Below are 27,228 nucleotides of genomic sequence, written 5' to 3' on the forward strand. Positions count from 1 at the left end.
GTATATTTTCTACATTTTTTCCTTTAACTGTTGCATTTGACTCAAATAAGTTTAAGGATTTTGTATTTTTAATCTTGTTTTTATTAAAACTGTTCTACAAATAAATTTGTCATCTCTGGAGAATAGCCTTTATTTTCAGACTATTTGTTGGACTGAACCAAGGTTGCACTGGTATTATTTCAGTAAAACTTCAAAACCTTACCAAAATCCTTTCAGGATACTTTAAGATTGAATTACATTTCAATAAATATTAATTACCCTAAGAAAGAAAAGAAAATTATAATATTCTCTCATCCTTTTTTTATTAGTTGGAATTCTATGAAGAGAAATTTATCTTTACTCTGTAATAACTCTAAGGAAAGAATGGAATAGGAAAGCTAAGATAAACACACAATTTCTCCCTAAATACCGCTAATTTTAAATATATTAATATTTATATATAATATGATATATATTATATATAATATAAATATATAAATATTAATATGTTTAAATATATTAATATTTAAGTTGTGTTTAGAATTATTCCAAAATGACCATGTGATGTTTTTATAGTGTTTTTTAACATAAATTTTATTAAAATAATGTTTCAACCATTACTATTTTATATGTTTCAACCATTACAGTCATTCTTACTGATGCTCAAACTTTCCTATATTTGATTAGCAGGAGCCTGTTCAGGCTGGCTTCTGACTCCTATTGGCACAATGTATTCTTCAAGGCATCCTAGCTCCTTTTTATGACAAGATATTCCAGGCCCATCTTATGTCTTTACAGCTGGTATTAGTCACTTACCAAGGATCCATGGTGCCTTTATTTATGGTGCTAGTTGCACTGATTGCTACTTAGTTGATCATTGTTTCTAGACCTTTTCAGTGGAGAGTGCTAATACACACACACACGTAGATATCTCTCTCTCTCTCTCTCTCTCTCTCTCTGTGTGTGTGTGTGTGTGTGTGTGTGTGTGTATCTACTGTATATATGTATACATGTTTCCAGACTGAAAAACTCTTAACTCAAATTTGGGTATACAACATATTGCCTAACCTCACTGGATCTTATATTATAGATTACATTTAAAGCCATGACACCAGATAAGGTCATTAAGGAAGTAAATATAGACAGCAAAAGAAGATATTCTACAGATTGAATTTTGGAACACTCCAGCAATGAAGACTAAGAGCACATGACCACTGAAGTAGGAGGAAAACCAGGGGAGTGTGGTGAAACCAAGTGAATAAAATGTATCCAAGAGAAGGGCACATTAATGACATATAATTCTGCTAATACATCAATTAAAAGGAGGTCTGGATATTGATCACTGGATTTATTACTGTGAATGCCTTTAATGTTATTGATGAAAATATTTGCATTGGAGTGGTAAAGGAAAAAACTGATTAGAGTTGGTGAAAAATGAACTGGAGGAGAGGAAATATATACAAGGAATATGACTAAAATGTGGGCTTAGAAACATGGACTGTAGGAGCAGGAAGGAAGACAGCTAATAGCAATGTACATTTGGGTAGAGAGTAGATGTCATGAGGACAGAGTGTAATATTTCTCCCAATATTTCTGGGTTTTTTTAGTGAATTTCCTAGACAAGATCATCAGCTAATAATCAGGGTGCAAACAGAAATGAAGATTTGAGAGAGGTAAAGTGATTGGGTCATTAAAAGGTATTATGTCTAGCAATGCCTCTATGACTCAGTGAGTTTAGTGGTTATAAATATAAAATAAGCCCTAAGGTCATGTTACTCAGTTGTTCTTCAATCATTCATTTAAAACAGTGCGGATGGAAATACTAAGGAGAAAGAAAGTGGATTCAACTGAGGTGAGGTTTGCCTGGGAAGATCAATAAATTGAAAGAGAAACAGAAGAATTGAGGTTATACAGAAGGAAGTGAGTAAAATAATTGCAGGAAAAAATTCAAGTAAGGAGGAAAATGAGAATATGAGTGTCCTGGCTTGAATTGTGTCTCCCAAAAAGATATGAGCAAGTCCTGAACCCCTGTACCTGTGAATGTGACCTTTTCTGAAAAGAGAGTCTTTGCAGACCTTATCAAGTTAAGATGAGGTCATTAGGGTGGGCCTTAGTCAAAGATGACTAGTGTCTTTTTAAGAACAGAAGAAAGAGACATAAAGGGAGAAGATGGCCGTGTGGTAACAGAAGCAGCTGTTGGAGTGATACACCTATAAAACAAGGAATTCAGGCTGTCGGCAAACACCAGAAGGTGGAAGAGGTAAGGAGGATTCTTCCCTACAAGTCTCAGAGGGAGCATGGCTCTGCTGACACCTGGATTTCTGGCCTTCAAAAGTGTGAGACAATAAAGTTCCATTTAAAGTCACACAGCTTGTGGTACTTTGTTACTGCAGTCTTAGGAAATGCTTTCATTTTTATGTTGTCTGTGGTTAACTTAACACCACAATGGCAGAGGTGGGTGGTTGTGATAGAGATCGCATGATCCTACAAAGCCTTTTATAGATGTTTGTTAACCCCCTGGTCTAGAGTTTGGAAATGGGAATGAAAGGCTAAAGTAGGCCACAATCCAATGCAAAGGTGCATATAAGAAGGTCTGAATAAGTGTAAAAATTATGTGCATTCAAAACAGTAACATTAACTGTGGACTCTGGAAATAAGAAAAGGAATCATGTTGGAGAGTGAAATTGAGCCAGTTGGGAATAGACCAAATTACATTCTCAGGGGAGAATTTCATTTCTTGGTGAGGAAAATTATGCCCTTTGGGTTGGTAAATATTATCTCCTCTTTAATAAAACAGTGGCCTGGCCACCTGTTAGACACTGAGAAGTCTAGACTAACACTCAATGTATTCGGATGTTTGCTCACTATTTCCAATGGAAAAGTCTGGTTTGATTGTTAAAGTGAAATATTTGGCCTTTCAGAGTCTGAAAACACCATTGCTTCATTGCAAGGTTTAAGATAAACCCATTTTTCTTTTCTTTCTTTTGTAGTAAAATGTGCTTGAATAATATTGATTAACTATCCTGACCATTATGTGAACCAAATATATATCTCTCTCTATATATATAAAATGATGATACCTTGCAGTCATTTTCTTGCAACGTGCTTTTGAATACATTATATAATTTAATCCTTAAAACAACCCTATAAAACTGTTTTTTTTAAACAAAAAAAATTCTGCTTTACAAAGGAAGAGGTTGAGACTCAGTAAAATTAAGTGACCATCCCAGAGTCTCAGCCACTTAAGAGTAGGGTGAATCTTGGATAATTCTTGTAGCAAACTTATTTGTTGGTAGAAAACAAATGCAAACTAATACTGCTTAAGATCCTCTAAAGTTTTTCTCTTGGAAAAAGAATTTATTAGAATTGTAGACTTTCTCAGTGCAAGGATTTCTTTATCCTTGGAATTAGGCAGAATAAACAATGCCAAAAATTCAATGTGTGTTTTTTTTTTCTGTTTTCAAAACTCATAGAAATTGTAAATATGAGCAATTGATCATGTCTCTGAGAATTAACTCTTTCTGTACAGAGCACTGCAGAGCTTTGATGTGACCTGATACTTCGTCCCTAAAGAGTCTAGAATACCAATGGAAAAGAAAACCATGTAGCAAATTAGCCCAAGAACCATTAAAGACAAAACAAAACAAAAACAAACAAACAAAGAAAACACAAGGATCCCAGTGATGTCCCTAAGGAATAGTTGGCTTAAAAACTTTTTGGAAGGAGGAGAGGTCTCTGGTATAAACTTCCGCCCTCCTCTGGCTTCTGTTCCCTTACCCTCTGCCCCCTGCGGAGTTGTGTTTTCTGGGAATCAGCAAGTAAGATCACAAGTGGTCTTTTCTTTTATTCACTCTCTCCCATAAAGAAAGCTTTATCACGTGTGGCCTTAAACTTGCAGCAAATTGCAAAGAAATGGCTCAAAAGCTTCAGCTCTTTCTGTGCCCTGGGAGCTGAGATGCACGTCAGTGGCCTTGCCAGCGTGGCCAATTCTCTGCTGACTGCCAGAAAAAAGAGGCCAGGAGGAAAGAGGAAAGAGAAGAGATTGCTCAGGGGTGAGACCATGCCCTTCATCTTTTCTTTCCCCTAATCTGCTCTGCCTGTGTTCACCCACGCTCTCCCCACCTGGCAAAATTGTTCAAAATTGCTGTGGAGTTTACCTCAGTTTCCTCTTTCAGCCTGTGGTGTGTGGTCCATCTTCTTGCTGAGCACATTGAAAGGAACTGGCTATCTTTGATCTCTACCTCCAGGTAAGACTTGGTTCTCTCATTTTATATTTTGTGACTAATACATCAGATTCTTATGGGAGATTAACCCTTAATTTATGTGCTATTTATGTTTTATCCATAAAAATTATCAATGAAAGATGATGATCCCCTTGTTAGTTTGATGGAAATAAGACAGAAGATTGGTTAAGGAAATCAGATAAACTCAAATTTGAGTTCAAATTTTGAATCTCATGCTTGTAAGTTGTTTAGCTTTTGACAAGTCACTTAATTGCTTTGGGCCATCTAATTTAAACAATGGAATTCTAATACTATGCTTGTTGGGTTGTTTTAAGGATTACAAAAAGTACATACATCACCCAACACAAAAATAGTACTTATTAAATCTGAGTCGGACACAAATAATTTGTATTGTTTGGGAAATTAGTTTTTAAACAACACACACTCCTCTCCAGCAACTGCCATGAGGCTATTTTTTAGCTCGTCTGAAGGGAGGCAACCTGGTGCCCAGAAGTCAAGCCCGGACAGAGGTTTTCCTCATGGGAGATGGCCAAGAGAAGACAGGGAGGAGCGTGGTTGCCTTTAGGACTTTCTCTGTGGCAGTCCTTGGGGACCGATTGCTGGACAGAGTCCGAATCAGTTGCAGAGCGGAGGGGTTGAGTACATCTGTGGGATCCAACTACAATCTTCATAAGCCACTTGCTCTCTATATTTAAAATTCGAAGGGTTGATTTTGAAACTCATGAGGATAGATTATTCAATGTTTTTGAACTAAAGGAAGAGAAACTGCTTGGCTTGTTTTTCTTTGGCCTCCAGAATAAGTTATGCTCCAAACCCAGGGTATTGGATGAAAACTGTCATATGTCTTTTCCTGGAAGAATCTATTCAAGTGGCCAGAGATCAATTAAGGATTTGCCAAATGCAAATCATTCTGAATAACTGTGTACTCTTGCTCTACTTCTGCAGTTGCAAATGAAGAGAGAGAGCCTTCAGGCCCCAAGGATCTTTCCATTCATGTCATTGAGCTTCCTTCCCTCTCTTTTTACAGGAGATGAACTGTAGCCTCCTTGGAACATACTACACTTGCAATAATTTGCGCATTAGCCATCAAGACACTTCAGTAAAGCTATGTAGTGCCAATAGTTTAAGCTGGATACTATTTTGCCCTAACACAAAGTGAACTGAGATGACTATATTTATCTTTCGTTATCACTTTTGAATTTCAGTTACAGTGATTTTTCTGTCAATACCTCCATATATTAGATAACTTAAAATGTCCTATAGTGTCTCAAGTTTTTCAGTAGTGTTTTTGACATAATTATTTTTTCTCTTTGGCATTAGCATTCTAGATGTAACACTTTGGATCTTTTAAAGATAAATTTAGGATAAGTGATGCATATTTTATTATTAAACAATTTATTTGTATTTTCTGGCCACTGGCTTTAATATTATGACTGATGAGAAATAATATGATATCTGAATCCCCAAAACAGAAGGCCAATTTAAATTATATAATTTAATTGTTTGAAGAAGATTGCAATTTAAGCCATAAATTTAGTAATTATCCATTTCTTATTTTAAAACCTTTCTGGTTCGTATATCTCTTGCTTGGCAATGTTTTTACTCATAGTTTTGTAGTAAAGATATCTATTTAACATTGTCATTGTATAACTCTGTGTTTCCCAAACCCTGTTTTCCTTGTCCTGGCAAAATATTGTTCTAGAAAAGTAGTCCTAGTGACTCAGTAGATATAGGAAGTTGGCTTTTGGTATCAGATACTGGTAAGGAAGAATCTCTATATTCTTCATTTCTTAAACTTTGTTTTTTAAATCAGTAATAGATGCTGAATTTTATCAACATGTTTTTCATGTACTGAAATTCTATTTTTTATTTTGAATTATTCATGTGGTAATTTACGTGAATAAATTTCCTGTAATTAACCAATTGTTTCATCTTTTAAAATAATTCTAACCATAGAATAAGAGTTAATTTGGATTTGCTAGCATTTTACTTAGAATTTTTGTAATCTGTGGGCTTGATCTGAAGTTTTCCTTACTGTGCTATCTTTGTGCTGTTTTGTTACCAAGATAATTTTAGTTTTGTCAAACTAATGGAGACAAAGATTATCTGTTTCCATTATCTGCTATCTTTCCTCAAAGAATATCCCTTGATAAAGCACTTCTGGTACATCATCTATCCTTAGTATCTTTGTTTAGGGAATAGTTTCAGAGTATTTTTGATAATGTCTTTCCTGACTATTTTCTCTTCTGGTTTTTATCAATAAAGGTAATGAGTATTTGCTAGAAACTTAACCATTAAGTCAAGATATTAAACTTACTTCTACATTTGATGCATCTTCTTATGTTTTATACTCCTAAATATCTGTTTTATCTCATTAATATGTATTTGTATCTTTGTTTTTTGTCTTGATTAGCGTTATTAGCTCTTTGTTTTGCTTATTTTTTGTTTTTAAATTTTTCTGTTTCACTCTTCTTTTTCAATTAAAAAATTAAAGTTATGCATGCTTATAAAATGAATCTAAAAGCCTAATAATAATTTTTTTGAAACCAGACCTTTGCCTCATCCTTTCTTTACTCATTTCCCACTCCCTGGAGGAATCTACTTAACTTTTAAATTGTTGAAGTCCTCTGATGTTTTACCTTCTTATTATTAACACAAAGCAAACCGTTTATACTACTATTACTTGATTTTTCAGTTTGAGAAAGTATGAATTGAAATGATGTTGGATGAGGTTTAGTAAACACAAAACAAGCATTGCATAAAGTCAAGGTGATATACACATAGTCAGAATAAATTTCTGCCACAATACACGAAATTTGACTCATAACATTATTCCTTTAGGAATAATATTATTCCACTTCTATGATGTGGATATAGAAGTTCTCTATTAATGTACAATTGTATCATCTGGCAATATTAGGGAGACTGAGAAATTACTTTGTTGAATTCCTTGATTTAGGTTAGATTAGCAGGCAGGCACTGAGCCATGTGGAATCCTAAAGAAGTAGGGGCACAGGATATGTAAATATTGATGTGAACAGGGAGAAAATAGGTTCAATGTGTGATCCCGTCCTGTGAGGGGCGGTGGGAAATTGAGCATGGGAAGCAAGGCTGTCTTTTTTAAGACTGATCAAAGACTGTTCTTTCACCTGAATTCAATCTAAGCCTGAGGCACAAATCATGTTGCTCCCTTATTTGTCAAACAAAAACAATACACAAATTGGACCTCTTCTCTTTTGTCCCATTTTAAGGCTCACTTTGGGTGCTACAGGAATCATAAGGTGGTATAAGGATCTATAATGAATGTAAAACTTTTCTATTTGTTTTGCTATGAAGACAGATTTAAAGGCTTTAAAGACTTTATTCTAATGAATCAATATTCAAATAGTTGAATTCCTCTTCTTCCTTTCCTGCTTGCTCCTAGTTTAAACTGGCAAGACCACAAAGTTAGCAAAATTCTGCCTCATTATTTATTCCAAAGGCAACACTTAAATTTATTCTTTGCCATAATGAGGCTTAAACTGGAGGGATTGAGAAAGAATGCTGGCTACAGAGTTCCAATAGCAGGATTAGTTAATCAGATATCCTGGTTGATTTTAATTGAAAACATTTGCCAACTTACTGTGACAACAAAAGGTAGATTCACTTTAAATTGGGTCCATAGAATTGTGGTATACTGTTGAATAAAAAACTTTAATAAATTGTGTAGTATTTATTTATTTATTTATTTATTTATTTATTCTTACTTTAAAAACTAACTTTGACAGATCAGAGTCAAGGAATGTGTTTATAATGGACACTTCATCCAAAGAAAATATCCAGTTATTCTGCAAAACTTCAGTGCAACCTGTTGGAAGGCCTTCTTTTAAAACAGAATATCCCTCCTCAGAGGAAAAGCAACCATGCTGTGGTGAACTAAAGGTAGAGCAACCAAGAAGTAAATAGTGTTGATGCTCTTAGTTTTCTGTCCAGATATCTTCTATATGAAGTTAGAATGAGCATTGTTTTCTCCTTTTTAAAAAACGATCTTAGATGCAATTTACTAAAACCACACCTTGCCAGGTGGTGCAAGCAATCTCTGGACCTGACCATGTGGGTTAAATTACTTTCCAGGGCTCATTTAAATGCCCCTCCTAAACAGAAAAGACAGAAATAGTAGAAACTACTATTTATTGAACTTCTGCCATGTGCCAGATATTACGCCAAGCACAGATATAACATTTAATCTGTGAAACATCACATTACTCCCATTTTGCAAATAAAAATGGGAATAATGTTACAGAGTAAGGAGAAGAGCTGCTTTTTAATGCAGCTTTGTGTGCTCCTATTCTTTCTTTATACAAATATTCGCTCAACAAATCTGTTTTTTTCATATAAATGCTAACCTTCCCTATGAATGTTCTGTCACAGTTCCATGTCTAGCAAAATATATAAGCTGGATATCAAAGACATGTTTTCCATTGAGAAAAATATTGGACTATGAATTTAATAAGCATAAACATAAACACAAGGAATAATAGTTGCACTTTTTCAGTCTGTACATTATGTTCCCTGCTGGTGCACGCACCACCCTGTGAAATACATACTCTCAAATGCTGGATGTGTTATAGGATGTCAGTTGTGTGGCTTATGGTTTCATTTACTTTCTTACCAATGAATATCTCACCATACACTGACTCTTTGATGTAAGACTCCTTTGAGTGCCCCTCTGGACCAGAGTGGAAGAAGACAAAGGGAATTCAATACACATTTCGCATAAAAATCAAATATATATTTTAAATTCCAAGAGAATTTGAACTTTTGAAAATGTACATGTGCTTAAGGCTGGTGGAAACCTTGATCAGTGTTTGAATTTCAGCGAGAATAAAGTTGATATCATACATTGTTCTTTGTTGTTTGTTTTGTATTTGTTTGTCTGTTTACTTAGTTTCCAACTGTATGTCAAGCTGGAGTCAGACTAAGTGTGACCTGTCATATTTTCCAGGTGTTCTTGGGTGCCTTGTCTTTTGTTTACTTTGCCAAAGCATTGGCAGAAGGCTATCTGAAGAGCACCATCACTCAGATAGAGAGAAGGTTTGATATCCCTTCTTCACTGGTGGGAGTTATTGATGGTAGTTTTGAAATCGGTAGGTATTACAGATGCCTGACTTTAATTTTAAGCCCAAGATCTTAGAGGCGTCGCTACAGGACATCTTCTGCATTCTGTTGTCTGCTGGGATCTGATTCTATTCATAAAATCTTTTTTGGGGGGGACAGAATTTGCCATGATCTTATTCTACAGGAGAGGCAATTTTCTCAGAGAAATCAACAGTAAATTTTTCTCCCAAGGTGTTCGGTATTGTATGGTTCACACAATTCAGAGTTCCACATCAGAGTAAGTGACTTTCTTGGCGAAGAGGGTGAGATGTTAATTGGTATTTTGAGTTATAAATATGTAGAAGTGTCTTTACAGAAGAGCAATACACCCTGGGAGCCCTATGATTCAATTTTAGAGATGTGGAATAATCCAAATGCGCTCTACAAGAATGTACTGCAATGATGAAAGAAGTTACATCATAAAAGGGATTTTTCCACCCAGTGGCCAAGAAAGAAGAATAAAGGAATTCTATTACCCAGAGCACAAGATTCGAGCAGGCAATAAAAATTCAAATCTCAGGTGTCTTTGATTAGCAATTGACTATAGACTCCTTAGAAATTAAAAAGACCGAGTAATTTGAGTCACTATTTTAGAAGTAATTTAAAGAGGATAATCCTAGTTAGTCTGCTTCCTGAATTGATAAACTAAAAGGCTTTAATTTTTTGTTGAAGTAAACAAAACAGTACCCTCTCTGGTCCTTAAGGCTCGTTTAGATTCAGATATACGCTATAGTAAAACCTCTAACTGCTCCAATTTTAACTTTACCTGGTGAACTTTCAGAACAGTGAATACATATTTTTCAACCCCTTAACAATTTATTTCTTTTTGTACATACTATGTGTTTTGGTTCTCACTCTGAATATCACAGAAAAAATAAAATGAGTAAGTAACCTTTTGCCTTCAGGCATTTGCTTCCCAAATTCATCTTTTGTCATCCTTCCAGAATGACATTTCTTAGTGCCAATCAAATTTTAATGTCCACACAAATTACTGGGCAATCTTTTAAAAATCTTTTTTAAAACCTGATTCGGTAGGAACAGAAAAAAATTCTGAATTTCTAATAAACTCCTAAATGATGCTGATGCTTCTAGTCAGTTGATCACACTTTGTGTAGCAGGTTTCCGAAACATCTGATCACATCAATCTTTTATGTAATTTGCTTAGATTGGCCCAGATGGTTGATTTATTCCTTGAGCCCTGTTCTACTGATGGCCCTGCGCTGAATGAAGGGCCAAAGAGAATCAAGGTAAAGGCTGACACATTATATCATGAGAGGAAACAAGGAGAAAGAGGTAACTGGTGCAGATAAAAGAATAGAGCAGATATGAGCAGGCAAAACATTACATATCATGATGTTTTGATGTTTTTCTCACTCTAGATTATTATATAAAAATATTTCAGAGCTGAAGAGGCATATAAATGATTTGGTCCAAAGCTTTGTTTGGGGTCCCAGGTCCCGATGCAACTTGAGAGAAAAGTCGATAGAGAGTACTAAGTTTTCACCGGAAGTAGCAGAAACCCATGACTCCAAATTCACATTAATTCTTCTAGACTATTCTACGTATATAAATTCTTTATTGGATCAGTTGCCTTAAAATGGCTTAAAAGTTCTCTTACTTCCGTTGAAAACCTTCATCCCAAACATCACAGGTTTGCCCTAATTATTTGAATTACATAAATTTCCAGACAAATGACTTTCCTGAACATAATCTTAATTTATTTCTTTTGCCTCTTTTTGCATTCCTTCCTTCCAAGGTTCTGGAACCAACATCATCCTCCATCTTTATGTTATTTGTATGTGGCAACTTTGTTGAAATTCTGTTAGTTTTAATTGATTTTCCATGGAAACTGTAGAGTTTTCTGGACAAATTGTCTGAAACAAAATATAATTTCGTATCTTTCTTTGCAACTCTTGGATCTGTTTTTTTGTTGTTGTTGTTGTTGTCGTTATTACCTTATTACATTAGCCTCAGTACTATGTTGAAGAGAAGCATTTACAATGGACATCTTTCTCTTCTGTTTGACCTTGATGCAAATACTTTTAAAATTTTAGCATTAAGCAATATGCTTGCTTTGTGGTTTTGATAGATACACTTTAAAAGCTGGTGTGCTCAGATTTGTTTTTCCTACCATAAATGAATGGTTAATTTTATTCAGTACTTTTACAATGTCTATTAAGTTAACTATGGAATTATTCCCCTTCCATTTGTTATATAGTGATTTAATTAATAATTTATTTTTACTTGGTGTTACTCTTGTACTAGTATAATAAATTGCGCTTGGTTAGGATATTTTTATTTTTATATACTATTCAGTTTGCTAATATTTTGTTTAGGATTTTTACACCTATCTTCATAACCAAGTTTAGGCTCTAATTGTCTTTTCTTATATTATCCTTGACCAGTTTTGGTTTTAAGAAAATAGTAGCCTTACAAGATGAATTGAATAGCTTTCTTTCTTTTCTGTTATCTGAAGTGTGTGTGTGTGTGTGCGCGCGCGTGCATGTGTGTGCATAGAGAGAAAAAGAGAGAAGAGAGCAAGAATATGTTACTTTAAAGTTTGGTAAGACATATTTCTAAAACTTTCTGTATCTGTTTTTTTGTGAGAGGCTAATGATGGTAGATACGGAAAAATTTTTATATCCAATTTCATTTTTTAAAGATTTTGTATCATCATTTACATTCCAAGTGTATCTCCTGAGATCTCAGAAAAGATATTAAGGAAGCAAAAACTTTGATAGATACAGTGTGTATGTGTGTGTGTGTGTATATATATATGTGTATATATATATACATATTACAGATACTGAACTCATATTGTCTTGTATATGATATGCCCATTAACATAACACAGAAATAGCCTGTAAACAGGAGTCCTTTATTGTGTGGTGTTGGTGAAGTGTAGGCGAGAATAGGAGAGAATTGCCTATAAAGTCACAGTCAACTTTCAGTTTCTATTGGTTTGTTTATTGTGGTAAATTAACAAACATATAGATAGATTATCAAAATAATATGATGTACAATGTCTTCCACTAAATTCTTAAATTTCAAATGAGAAATCTTGTGCTCAGTTATTAGTTTTTTAATATGAACATTAAGAAGAGCTTAATTCTTCTTGGAGCCATAAAGACTAGGACCACTGTTCAAGTCATGTTTCTCACTATCACTCTTATTATCCTCAAGCCCACAAAAATTACTGCTTTATTTCCAATTTACTAAAGCTGGCAATGTGAGTGAACAGTAGTAAATTAGATGATTGCTTACAGATATAGGGAAACATGCTTTTGCCCCAAAATTGGAAATGAGGAGGACTTCAAAGCAAGGCCACGCATTAGCCATCACAATCAATTGCTGGGAAATTGTTAAGATCTTACTCTATCTAGCACTGTACATCTTAAAAACTAAATATCTCAAATAAATACAGCTAAAGCTTTAAAGTCCCTTGAAGTCTAAAACCTTAACAATGTTTATCAAAGCATGTTCTAGGAATCATCTCCATCAACACACTGGACTTAGTATTAGAAATGCAGATTTCTTGGCCTGACCCCAGAGCCATGGACTCAGAAACATTTGGTATTTGCCAAGAATCTGCATTTTTAACAAGTTTCCATTTGCTTAACCATTTCCTTTCAGTATTTTTATGCATAGCAAAGCCTGAGAGATATTACTTGAAGTGTGTTTAATCACTTATCACCATCATCAACTAAAAGTAATGTATCACATGCTTCAGTAGAGACATTTTGGGAAACCATAATTTCTATTTTCAAAAAAACCCCAAGAGTTTTAAACCATTTTTCACAAAAGAGATAGATGGGCATATTTTATGGAGATTTTGTATTTCATAAAATTTGTGTTATAGACATATGTTGTAGTTACATAATTGATGTATACCTGAAGTTGCCTATGTGGAATAATTTTTATTTCTATTTTGAGTCTTAATCTTTTTGTACAAAGTTTATTAACAAATCATAAAATATCATTTGTGTAAATGTGTTTCATCATTTTATTTCATTTAAAGTGAAGTACAGTCGTGTTTAATTTTTCTATAAAGGATATCAGCTAAATAATTTGTAATGTAGTTCACGAGCAGTTAGAACACTAATAGAAGTTTTCACAGAAATTTTAATGAATAAAGAAAAAATATGAAGTTTACTTCAAAATTACTAAAAAATATTTAAGAGAGAAACTAAAGGAAGCCTTCTAGAATTTGACTTACTGATAAAATATTTTACAAGGACAAATAATTAGAATAATTAGGTTGGGTGAAGTGAGGTAGAAGGATTGAATTAAAATATTTCGATAAAGGGATGAGGTGATTGAAGTAATGAACATGAGAATTTCAAGGGTCATATTGGATTAAAGGAAAAAAATTAAATGATGCAGAGATGGCTTAGTCAAAAGAAAACATTGCTTGGTCTGCTATATACATTCATTCGGTTATGCTGTTGACTTCTTTCTAAGTTCTCTAATTTATGATGTTTTATTCTTTTCCTCAAAGGGAATCTCTTAGTTATAACATTTGTTAGCTACTTTGGAGCCAAACTTCACAGGCCAAAAATAATTGGAGCAGGGTGTCTAATAATGGGAGTTGGAACATTGCTCATTGCAATGCCTCAGTTCTTCATGGAGCAGTAAGTCTAAAGCAATCATCTTTTCCTTGCCTTTCCAAACAACTGCATTTCTCCCTTTTATGATGACAATTAATTATGTAAATTTAAGCTTAATGCATGATAACTTTGTCTTACTTTTATTACATTCTCTTTGGATAAAATTTCAGAACAATTTTATAATTTTTCTTCTGACAACAAACTGTAAAAAAACTGATAGATTACTGTATATTGATATCAACAAGATTAAAGAAAGATTTTACCAACTATGCTTTGAGTCAAATGCTTTAATTTAGCTGTGGAGGCAAAATATGTAACTGAAAATAAATTAACATGTGGTAAATGTCAAATAGGTAATTAATGAACACTACAGATAATAAATTCTGGATTAGGGAACACTGGCTGGTAGATAATTAACTCAGGGATATATTATCAACTCAAACAACTATTCAGTGTCTCAACAGTATCTCTTAGACCTTTATCAGTGGAAGCGGGGTGTCTGTATCCTCTAACCCTAAAGCCTACTTTTGGTACTTTTGTTAATACATGCACATGACTTTAGTAGTTCCGAAGATTTTTACCTATATCATTTTTACCCTTATAGTAACCTGTGGGGTAAGAGAACATAGTTTATCTTTTTTACTTTAGAGCTAAGGACCAGACACCATGACTTGAAGAGTTTTATGACTTTTGTAAATTTAGGTGTCTTGTAATTATGGAACCAGAACCCTAAAACAGGTCAGTTGACTTATCAAGCAGCAGTCTGCATATATACCCATGTCACTGCCTTTCTCTGTGTTTATCTATTGCTGATAAAGGAAATGACTACCAAAAGGTTTCAAAGTAAGAGAATATTTTAGAAAATTATATTTCAAGTGATACTTTATTGTCCACTCTAGATCATTGTATCAGGACAGTTTAAAGCTGGAGAGACTTAGAAATGATCTAGTCTGAACTTTTTCTTGAATTTCTAGACCACTTATATAAGTACAGTCAGATTTTGACCTCCCTAGCCAATCTATCAAGGTAGGGCCCAGAATTCTTTGAGAATTTTCTACCCATTGGGGTGAATTCCTGGGACCCTAAATTTTCAGTTGGGGGGTTCTGTGGTTTGGGGCTGCTGCCTGCTCTTTGGACAACCTCCTTCCCTAGGTCAGAAGTTTCCTTGATCATTGAGATTCCACAGAAATGTTATATGTGTTCAGCCTGTAGAAGGAATGGAAAAGAAGAATGAGAAAATGGGTCTCCAACCTGCCTAATTCCTGCTTGATCTTAGTTGCTGTTATCTGCCGATTCATTGAGCCTCCATGTGACAGTTTACTCAGGGGGAAAAGCAGTTCCACTACTGAAACAATTAAAAACGTGAAAGTAGTCACATAGGATGGATAAATCCATTACTCTAGACTTAAATCACTCTACAGTGGATCAGTAGCTCTTCCATGTGACAATGGCTACATTACTTAATTTTTCTAGGTCTCACTTTCTGCATCTTAAAACAGGTATTAAAAATAATTCCTAGCTCATAATGCCATTGCAAATATTAAGTGAGATGACACAGGTAAAATGCTTATAAAGGTTACCAGCCTAACTAGTAGCTGTGTCATCATTGTTGTCTGTTATCAATCCTTTTAGCTAATTAAGCCACCTGGTTTTAACCAGCAATGGTTTTGTCTTAAAGCTGCTGTATACAGATGATTTTATTACTTTAGGTTAGTGACAAATATCGAATACCCATATAAGAAAATCAGAGGAAAAAATGTATTAAAAAGAAGGTCGGACAACCAGACAGGCTAGTGTTGACAAAGGATATCAAAGGGACAGAGACAGATTCTTATCCAACATTTTTGATATGCTAGAGGATATATTTGTTTATGTATTATTTAATATACTTGCCAGGTACAATGGCAGGTAATGGAGCTATTTCTGTGAGAAAACAAAATAGAACAAACACACACACAATTCTTCCTTCATGAGGCTTGCTCTCTACTGAGGACTATCACTCTAATTTCTTTCCATCTTTACACAACATTAGTCACTAACTGGGTACTTATCCAAACTGTGATTTTTGTTCTCTAACAGATAACTGTGCTCTGTCTCCTTTACAGAAATATCCTTGATATCCAACAAAAGCTATTAATCATGGATAGCAACTATTGAGGGCCTATTCCTAATAGGCTGTTTAGTTTTATGTGTTAGCTCATTTAACTTATTAATTTAGCAAGTATATATATATATATGTGAAATATATATATACACACATATTTCACACATATATACACACATATATATATTTCACATATATATACATTTCAAATATATATATATATACACACATATATATATATAATTTTTCTAGGCAGTCAAGAAAGAGTAGTGACAAAATAATCCCTGCCCTCATAGATCTTCTGAGGAGGAGACAGAAAATAAACAGATAAATACAGTATGTCAGAGAATGGTAAGAACTACAGAGAAAAATAACCCAGTAAAGACACATAAGGAGTATGTGTGGTGGGTTGGGGGTGGTTGCAGTATCAAGTAGGGTAGTCAACGTATGGCTCAGAGAGTTCATGATATTTGAAGAAGACCTGATAATAGTAAAGAGGACAGTCATGTGGATATCTGGGGAAGAAGACTTCTAGCCTGAGTGAACAGTGAAGGCAAAGTTTCTTTAGTAAGAGGAAGTGTGGCGCATGGATGACCTGCAAGGAGGCCTGTGTGGCTAAAAGGCAATGACCACGGGGAAAGCACAGAAGATGAGTGTTGAGAAGTAAAAGGGAATGAGAGAATATGTCAACATTGTTTCTCACTTTGATGGGCATTTGAATCACCTGAGGCTCTTGGTAAACTGCAGATTGTGATTCAATGGCCCTGGGGTTGGTGCTGAGATTCAGCTGATGTTGCTGGTCTGCAGACCATCCTTTGAGTCGTAAGGTTAAGACAAGTACAAGTATTTAGTTTGTCCTCTGAATGAGATGCGAAGTTGTGAGAAGGCTTTAAGCAGAGTGACATGATCTTACTTATATTTTTAAAGGATCACACTGACTGCTGCTTGGAGAATTGACTCTGGTGGGCAAGCTTGGAAGCAGGCAGACTATTTAGGAGGCTACTGTAAAATTTCCTACATCAAAGTCAAGAGTGCATCAGTCAGGATTTGAATGCAGGTCGGAATTAAAGCTAAAGCCCCTAATATGAAAGCATTTATAATATTAGTCCCAGATTTACATAATTACACCTTTGTCTCTTCTTCAACAGAGTTTAGGTACAGACCACATCCATAACTCTCATTTTACAACTAAATCAATTAAAACCTAAACGTTAATTTTTTTAGAGTATCACAGATAGCAGTTAGTAACAAAAGTGGCACTTAGATAAGGTACCAGTTATTTGAAATCAAAATAATTATGATACTTGCAACAGTAACCTGTTGTCAGCAGGAACTGAGTTAAAATAATGAAAATTTTTCAAAATACTCCATGATCACCATCCGTACTTACTTCAATAGTCTTGAAGCATCATAACAGTCAATAGTTTCTCTGTAATTATTAACAAAATAAAATTATATTTACCATGATTTCAATGGTAAATGTTTCATGTGTACTTAAGAATCGAAAACAGTCAACCTCATTGAGTGATTCTTAACCTACTACGGTCAGGGAACCTTTGATAAAATTATAAAACCTGTAACCCTCTTCTCTTAAGCATTCACATAAAAACATACATACAAAAATGTTCTTACATTTTCAGTGGGGTTCATCAACCCATTGAGGTGTAGACTGCACAAAACAGATTTAAGGTAACCTGTTTATCAACTTGAGTATTTTAATAATGCAATACATCTTTTCTTTACTATGCTGAACAAACTGTTCTTTACTATTAATATGCCAGTGCATATTCCTATGAATACTAGCCTTTGGCCAAATAGTGCCTGAATAAAATGAGAATCAAGATGATATTGGGATGTTTTCTTACCAGATACCTCTCCCCCAAGGGGTACAAAGAGTGTGGAGAATGTGGCATATGAAGGGTAATTTGAGTGCAAGAGTAGAACTGGGGGATTGTAGATTAGCATTATCACAGGCCGCCCACTAAGCAATGGCCCTTTATCCCAGCTGCTATCATAACCTTATAAACAGGGGAACGGGTGGAATTAGAAGTAACTTGTGGCCGGGCACGGTGGCTCACGCCTGTAATTCCAGCACTTTGGGAGACCGAGGTCAGGAGATCAAGACCATTCTGACCAACACGGTGAAACCCTGTCTGTACTAAAAATACAAAAAGTTAGCCGGGCATGGTGGTGGGTGCCTGTAGTCTCAGATACTCGGGAGGCTGAGGCAGGAGAATGGCGTGAACCCAGGAGGCGGAGCTTGCAGTGAGCAGTGATCCTGCCACTGCACTCCAGCCTGGGCGACAGAGCAAGACTCCATGTCTTAAAAAAAATAAAAAAATAAAAAAAAAAAGTAACTTGTTGCTATACTAGTAACCAGCAGAGAAAAAGCAGAATATCATCAGGATAAAGGGTACAAAGTGTGTCATTTTCCATTCTCCAGAATCAGCCTTGTAATTCGACTACATGTACAACTTTAAAGTATGCTCATGGCAATACATTGTTTAATTATGGCTCTTTCTCTGACTCAGAAAAAATCATGCTTTTATCAAGTCGAATACTTTTTCACCTAGGGGGGAGGTGATTTATAGTCATTAGTTTGCTTTAAGATGAGCCTCTATGAGTACTTTTTACTTTTATTTTGTGTCATTAATTGACTGGCCCAGGTATGGTGCAAAGCACGGGTGTCCAAATTTTGGCTTCCCTGGGCCACATTGGAAGAAGAAGAATTGTCTTGGGCCATACTTAAAATACACTAACAATAGTTGATGAGCTAAAAAGATTGCAAAAAAAAAAATTCATAATGTTTTTAGAAAGTTTATGAATTCATGTTGGGCTGCATTCAAGGCCATCTTGGGCCACATGCGGCCCACAGACCGCGGGTAGGACAAGCTTGGTGTTGAGTCTATGAGCTAGATCTTCTGGCTACCTCTTCAGCAAAATCTACTGTTAAATGTTGGCTTGGTTTGGTGAATTAGATTCAGAGACAGCTGCAAGCTCAACCTGGCACCCTAACGATTCATAGAGTATACGTATAATATTCTTAGTATGATGTTAATGAGTCTATCATGAAGAAAACATTCTTCTTATACAGGTACAAATATGAAATATATTCTCCTTCCTCCAATTCTACTCTCAGCATCTCTCCATGTCTCCTAGAGTCAAGCAGTCAATTACCAGTTTCAGTGATGGAAAAATCAAAATCCAAAATAAGTAACGGTAAGATCATTTTTTTGACTTGACTAAGCAAGCTTTTTAAAAAAAGACTTTATATGTGCTTTAGGATGGACAAAAGTATCTATGATTTTTGCTTCCAAAAGCTTTACTACTTAAATTGAGATATCACAATGCCATAAAAATTCCTAGAATATAAAGCAATGTTTGATTAGATCCTAAGAAAATATACCAGATGATCAAATCTTTTGGAAAAAAAGGAGCATTAATTGATAGTGCCTGGGAAAGTCTTTCAATGCTTCTGAATAAGTGGGTCTTGAAAGCAGGGTGAAACTAGTTTAGCACATACAACTCTCAATCCATTGCTCAGCTATCAAAGAAATAAAATTTTTCCCATAAGTCAATTTAATTTCTGTGTTCAGCTACTTTTTGTCAGAAGTACAAATGTAATTCTGACAAAAAATGTAATCTCAATTTGTCCCTAACCTCCCTTTTTGTCCCCAGGGGTTATTTACAATCTAGGGAGCTTACATAAGAGTAAAATGGACACCTGTCGGGGGAGCTCCTGGTGTTATCAGTTCCCTGCCAGCTTAGATATCTAAAACCCTTGTGGTCACAATATTTGGTCATACTTGTCACCATGGGCTATCTTATGTCCATGTTCATACTTTTTTTTCTCACAGCAGCTCTCTCTAGTACGGAAGTGGCCATCTTAGATACATGGGAATAATTATATTTTTCACCTGAGCTAGGATGCAGGAATTTTATCAAAGCGTCTAGTGTTCTAGATGGCTGATGCATACGGCACAGCAATGCTTTGTCTGAGACACCCTTGGGAATATAGGGATACTCTCTTCTATATCACTGTCGACACCGGAAGTCCCGCGAGTCAAAGGCAGGAATCTGAACTAGACTGAAATAGAGTCTTGCCTCCTGCCTGGGCTTCACCTGGCCAAGGTAACACAGGTTTTCCTTACTCAGAGTAGCCATGAATTTATCCACAGGTGTTTACTGTGTCTCTAGGACTCAGTGCAGGCAGGGAGAGCAAATCCCCTCTTCTCCCTTCAGCTTCCCTTCAGCATCAATATGCTCCACAATCCTTCCCTGCCACCTCCCGATTTCACCCCCTACTCCTAACCGGAGGAACCACACTGTATACAGGCAGAATGGAAGCCTTTTTAAAATTAATATGTACCTGTGATCCATCCAAATCTCTTATCTATTCCACAAGACCTTTTCACTCCCCTAATATTCTCATTAGTACTTTCTGTTGAGATGTCTTTTTTTTCTGGGCAATGAACCCTGTCTGTTTGAATGAAGGGAGGGGACAAAGGACTAAAAACATATGGAAATGTGGAAGGAGAAGGAAGGGAAGAGCACAGAAATGTAAAAAATTTACCCTCTCCTGCTGTATCAAAAGAAAGAACACATTCTAGACAAAGAGGAGAATAGGAAAGGGGGTAATAGATATGTTCAGGAGGATGCATTCAAATCAATGGACAAGAACAGCATCCTTGTTTATGTAAAAATGTAACGGATAATAAATATGGCTTAGGTTCAAATAAGAAGGCAGGGAGCTGACTTACGGGCTTGCAGTTTCATCTGTATACAATGTACAGTCAGGGAAGGTGGTTTGTTTTGAAAGAGACATGATATAATGACAGCACAACTAGTTAGGAAATAGTTAAACCTGTAATGTAAAAAGGTGAAAGGTGAAACAGAGACTCAGTAATTAAAATGTTTTTAATAAAAGGACAAGTTAGCGGACAGATACAGAGAAAAACAGACAATTATTTTCTTTCCTTCAGGTGAGGTCCTGTTCCCTTAACGTCTGTTTCCTTAAGCATAGTGGACACAAGGCTCACCCTAAAGCTGATAATAAGGATCTTCTCAAAAGTGCTCCACATACAATCCTCATCTCCCCTACAACACTCTATAGCAGAGCTGTCCACAGAACTATCTGTGATAATGGGAACGTCTTATATCTTTGCTGTCCAATACAGTAGCCCCTAGCTGCAGGCGACTGTTGGGTATTTGAAATATAGCTACTGTGACAGAAAAACTGAATTTTAATTTTATTTAATTTCAATTTTAATAGCCACGTGTGGCTTATGGTTACTGTATTAAAAAGCACACACCTAAGATGTCTACACTTCTCTACTATGAGACTCTCCTACCAACAAGCTTCTTAGAATTATACAATTGCTAGGGCTAGAATATACATTAGAGTTAATTTTAGAAAACTAATTCATATAGTATTTTTGGAAGCAGAATAGAAATCCAGACAAGTGAAAATTCCATGGTCATTTGAACTTTTCTAGAAGAAGCAGAGTCAGATAGAATCCACATGAGTGCAAAGGAGTCTTTTCTGTTAATTATGCAGTCTGATTCACTTGCCCAAAGGTGTTCACCTTGGATCTTCGCATAATCTATTCTTCACAGCCAAAAATTACTTTAAGAGTTATTAACAGGTAAAGATAACTCCTGCTTCATAGGATTGTTAGGAAGATTCAATTAAAAAATGCCTGCAAACCAGTTAGTTCAGCACGTGGCAGAGAAAGAACATTCAGCAGTGATGATTGTTGGAGGTTGTTAACATTATCAATTTTATTAAAACACCTAAACCTTCAAAGCTATGTTTCATTTATGATATGAGGGTAATTATCCTAGTGCACATGATCATATTAAGACATGAGTTTTACAAAAGCATTTTAAAATGGTTAGCATTGAATTTTACTCTAAAAATGCTGTCAAAACGTTTTTGTTGGAATAACTATACTGCTAAAGTATAGGGATTTATCATTTTTATGTAAATTTGTTTCTAGAGTCCTAAAAATGGTTATTCACTAACAAACAAATATAAATGTAGGCAATACTGCCCAAATGTTGGAATATCAACCATATAAAAATTCGAATTTCAGATAAAACTGAGGGAACGATAAGAGTACTAGTGATTTCTGCTGAAAAACAGAACTAAAAATTAAGGTGAGAAAGACTTTGTTCCAAATTTTCTGTTTTGCGCCAGATAGATATTGAATGTCATTGTAGTGTGGGAACTCAGATAGCTCAGGGCAGGAATGAAATGGAAAGGAGAGAATAAAAAGTAAAGGGATGAGGAGCAAGAAGCAATAGAGTTCCTCGGTGAAGTCTCTCGGAGATTTACTCTGCCTAAAAGGTTGAAGATATAAAACATTTTTAGAACTTGACCAAACTCCCATCAAATTATGACTATTGCACAAAAACTCCTGCGTTCTAGTTCAGTTTAAGATATATTGTAGAAATGTAGAAATGCAGAATAAATATTTAATTTTTATAGTGATCTATTTTCAATCCTCTGGTTTGCCTTTCTTTCAAGAATGTGAAGTGGACACTAGCTCTTCCATGTGGATTTATGTTTTCCTGGGCAATCTTCTTCGCGGAATAGGAGAAACTCCCATTCAGCCTCTGGGCATTGCCTACCTGGATGATTTTGCCAGTGAAGACAATGCAGCTTTCTATATTGGTAATACTGACATATTGCTTCACTTAGCTTCTTGGGAAGAAGGGTGTCTAGTTTTCTGAATTCCACTCTATGCTAGATTAAATGTGGAAGCTTTGTATACTTCATATCCAACTCCTTTGTTTAGCTCACACATTTCTGAAGTGCACACTTAAGATTTGGATGATGAAGACGCCACAGTTAGAGGGACCTATTGCATTAGAAAGGGAGCATCAGATTAAAAGAAAATAACTGTGAGCTCAACTGCAATGATGTATGACCTTGTGAAGCTTCGTGGGCTTCAGGTTTCATAGGTGATTTTTAGTGGGTTAACTATACAGCTAAAGCATTTAGGTATTTTAGTTTACTTAAAAGTTTGTTTCTTGAGCCTTAGAAACTGCTTTCCATTTGATGAGTCCTAATTATTTTAAGCTATGAGGGATAGGCAACGAGAAATCTTGAGATCTCAAAAGCAGGTAGAAATGGATAAAGAGAATTATTTAAAAAAAAAAAAAGAAGCAAGGCATGAGGCTACCTCATCTCTGGAACACATTCCAGTAAATAGACCAGTAACTAAAAATCTCAAAAACCAAAATAATATAGCAGAGGCAAACTCCTAAGGTAAGATGCATCTACAGAGCATTTTTTGGTTTCCTCTGATGTCTTAATATTAAGCTAGAAACACACGTCAGTCTCTCCTTTTTAAATTTTTATTGTACCCTTTCCTATGGTGTTGACACACATCAGTCTTGATTTCTTGAAATTCTGATCTTTTAAAGGTCTCACGTTCAGGGACAGAAAGGCAAGATTTAAATTCATTGAGGGGATGCTACAGCTAGGTCCACTGTATAATCTTGCCCGGGCTATGCTCTGCAGGACTCCAAGGGGTGCTGGTTACACCCAGATAGGCTATAGTTAAGATCACAGCTCTTATTCTAACAGAAAACTCCAGTAAAATCAGGAACTGGGCCGGGCGCGGTGGCTCACGCCTGTAATCCCAGCACTTTGGGAGGCCGAGGCGGGCGGATCACAAGGTCAGGAGATCGAGACCACAGTGAAACCCCGTCTCTACTAAAAATACAAAAAATTAGCCGGGCGCGGTGGTGGGCGCCTGTAGTCCCAGCTACTCAGGAGGCTGAGGCAGGAGAATGGCGTGAACCCAGGAGGCGGAGCTTGCAGTGAGCCGAGATCGTGCCACTGCACTCCAGCCTGGGTGACAGCGCGAGACTCCGTCTCAAAAAAAAAAAAAAAAAAAAAAATCAGGAACTGGAACTGCAACAAACACTTCATCACCTGCACTAGGCAATTACTCTGGAGACTGGAGGAAAGGTCACAGCCAGGAGAAGCATACAGGTGCGTAGGTGTCCCCTTCTTCTCTAGGAACTCAGGGCTTGTTCTCTTTTCCCTCTGGTAAAAAGTATCTAGTAACTGCTGTTTACTCTTCCAGTTAACTTAATCTCCCATGAATATGTGTGTTTTAAACCTTGTGGTGAAATGAAAGACAGATTGGAGATGTTTGGAAGGGAAGAAGTACCTTTCTGGTTATTAGAAATGGTGTCCTTTAGGCCATCTGTTCCACCTATCTATGAAGGTTGACCTGAATGGTCAAGAGGGTTCCAGAGAGCACTTTTCCTGCTCCAAATCCTAGTACCTTTGTTAGCTGGATCTGGGGATCTGCATAGGTCCTGCTCTCACTAATGATCCCACAGAATCTCGGAGTGAATGGATGCAATTTTTTACTAAAGTGGAAGAAATCCATTTGAATGTCAAGACAAGTCTTACGCTTAACTGAATGTAAAATGTTTTTGACAAACTATCAAAATTAATACAATTCCAATTTTTATCAATGGGCAATCTAATCCTAGGAAATACAGTTTGTTCCATTTTGGAAAGTTAACTTCCTCAGAGTATTAATGTTATTTTCTTACTAAGACATACTTAATGCCTTAAAATTGTTCATTCTTCTCCCAAAGCAGTGAAGGATTATTTTCTGATTCAATGTGGTTTTAAAGTTGACTAAACACATGCAAATGAGTTAAAACATTTTGAGCTACTGACTGGATCTCACATTTCTTGTTTAAAATTGTATTAATTTATCAAAGTAAAGAAATGACAGCTTTTTTCTTCCTTTTCTTTTATTGGTGCAGGGTGTGTGCAGACGGTTGCAATTATAGGACCAATTTTTGGTTTCCTGCTAGGCTCATTATGTGCCAAACTATATGTTGACATTGGCTTTGTAAACCTAGGTAAGGGAGTTTATTTTTTATTTATTCATTTATTTTAGTTACTGTAACTTTTTAATGGGAACGGTGTGGAAATTATCAAATTGCCTTTTTATAAAATGGCAGTCATAATCTTTCATAAACTAAAAATTTATTATTAATATAGTTACACAGATTAATAAATGGAATACGAAAAATAGGTGATGATTAGAACTGGATGACCAATGATTTGTTATTAAGATGTATCCTTTTTCACATCTGATTTGTCAGTTTAAATGCATTCCAGCATAGTTAAGACTGAAAACTGTAGCTACTTGTTCGTTCTTGTTGGCTTCAGGTGTGTCAACATTTATTACAGTTACGTCAATTAATAATGTATTTGGGGACTTGACAGAAAGACCAAGGATTTAAAGTCTACTGGCAACCAAACAGCCCTTCTTTTTGTTTTTACTCTACAAGTCATTTTTAGGTGGAAACATATTATAGCATATTATCGAGCAAGACTGGCTTTTCTTCTGGGATATTGCTTGTGTAGGAAATAAATGGCAGAGGGGACACTGATCTTTTCATAGCTAATAATTTGTTTCTATCTCTGTGAGATGCACCCTCTAGAAATAGAGGGCACTTGTCAGTTTTTTTTAAAGAATTCCAAGAGATCTGTTACAAAGTAAACAAGTTTCACTTAAAAAACAAATGTGGAATTGCATTTTGAAGTTTCGCATGTTAAAACAGAAAGCAAAATTCTTGCATTTAAATCAAATAAACTACAAGGCAAGCTTCAAAAATGTTATTTACTCATTCATTAGTTCCCATCCAATTATTTTGCATTTACTTTATGCCAGGTGCTATTCTACAGCTCTGAACAAATCAGTTGAGTTCCTTGACTTCACAAAGTTTAAAATCCACTGATGGATTTTAAAGACAAGAAAGTATAGATGCAATGAGCAGCACAGAGGAAAATTGTTAAGGGGAAGCAATTCACATGCAGTAATAACCTAGTATAAGCATTTTATCTAGTATAATTCAGTGGCAGTTGAGCCTACTTCTCAAGGGACCTGTGTTTATTTTGTTCTCACAGAATGTTATGATAGGATATAATGAAATGTTTTCTAGGTTCTTGCCTAGGAAGAAAACAACACCCACTTGCTTTGATTCAAAAACCTGTCAATACTTATTTTTAGGCAAATCAGAAATGATTTCAAAAACAAAGTTTTTACGACGAATAAAATACTAAAGTTTTGGTTACACATACAAATACCTCTTCGTATCCAGAATAGCTCTGAAGTAGTATTAACCACCATTTATTTAAAAATATTCCACTGATTTGAATGAATCTCAAATTTAGTATCATAGTGAGAGGTTTCCACGGGGTTTGGACTGGAGGGTGCAGGGCATAACTCTTCGAGTAAAATCTCACACAGATATTCAATATGCAAATCAAATGAAAGTGGTGCTGATATAGAAGAGCCACCACATGAGGTTTTGAGCCTTCAAAGTTCTCCCCATGGGTTGCCTTCCTTTTACCAGGGGTCTCTCTGCAGAACCTGAGAGCACGGTTTGAAAATCATGAGGCAGGCCGGGCGCGGTGGCTCAAGCCTGTAATCCCAGCACTTTGGGAGGCCGAGGCGGGCGGATCACAAGGTCAGGAGATCGAGAACATCCTGGCTAACACGGTGAAACCCCATCTCTACTAAAAATACAAAAAAATTAGCCGGGCGTGGTGGCGGGCGCCTGTAGTCCCAGCTACTCAGGAGGCTGAGCCAGGAGAATGGTGTGAACCCGGGAGGCGGAGCTTACAGTGAGCCGAGATGGCGCCACTGCACTCCAGCCTGGGCGACAGAGCAAGACTCCGTCTCAAAAAAGAAAAAAAGAAAATCATAAGGCCTCTTCCAGAATTTAGACTCTTTATTTTTAATCTAATGAACAAAAGAAAGTATCTTGCTCCAAAAAGCACTCTCTTTCCTTCAATAACAGAGATAATACAGACATAGCTTGTTTTACTGTGCTTTACTTTATGGCATTTTGCAAATACAATAAAGTAAATTTAAGGTTTGTGGCAACCCTGTGTTGAGCAAGTCTATAGGCACCATTTTTCCAACAGCATGTGTTTACTTTGTGTCTCTGTGTCACATTTTGGTAATTCTCCTAATATCGCAAGCTTTTATTGTTATTTATTATCATTATTATTATTATCATACCCATTATGGAGATCTGTGATCGTGATATTTGATGTTATTATTGTAATTGTTTTGGGGCACCACAATTGTGCCCATATAAGACAGCA

The 27,228-nt window shown here is 35.8% G+C and overlaps 1 protein-coding gene across 4 annotated transcripts in view; it reads left to right on the forward strand.

Annotated features, from left to right (window-relative positions):
- The first annotated feature begins 576 nt into the window (after positions 1-576).
- The window catches only part of SLCO1C1 (solute carrier organic anion transporter family member 1C1), a 60,507-nt gene continuing 33,855 nt past the window's right edge, over positions 577-27,228 (forward strand). The window contains exons 1-8 of one of the 4 annotated variants that reach the window (XM_009180337.4): positions 577-4,031; positions 4,155-4,226; positions 7,991-8,144; positions 9,208-9,349; positions 13,858-13,990; positions 19,165-19,289; positions 22,600-22,746; positions 24,870-24,968. In XM_009180337.4, coding sequence (XP_009178601.1) covers positions 8,016-8,144; positions 9,208-9,349; positions 13,858-13,990; positions 19,165-19,289; positions 22,600-22,746; positions 24,870-24,968 — 775 coding nt within the window. In that variant the 5' untranslated portion in view covers positions 577-4,031; positions 4,155-4,226; positions 7,991-8,015. The other 3 variants (XM_003906086.5, XM_009180338.4, XM_009180336.1) reach the window with 3 other exon arrangements.

Source organism: Papio anubis, chromosome 9 (genome assembly GCF_008728515.1).
Source record: "Papio anubis isolate 15944 chromosome 9, Panubis1.0, whole genome shotgun sequence".
Lineage (NCBI taxonomy): Eukaryota > Metazoa > Chordata > Mammalia > Primates > Cercopithecidae > Papio > Papio anubis.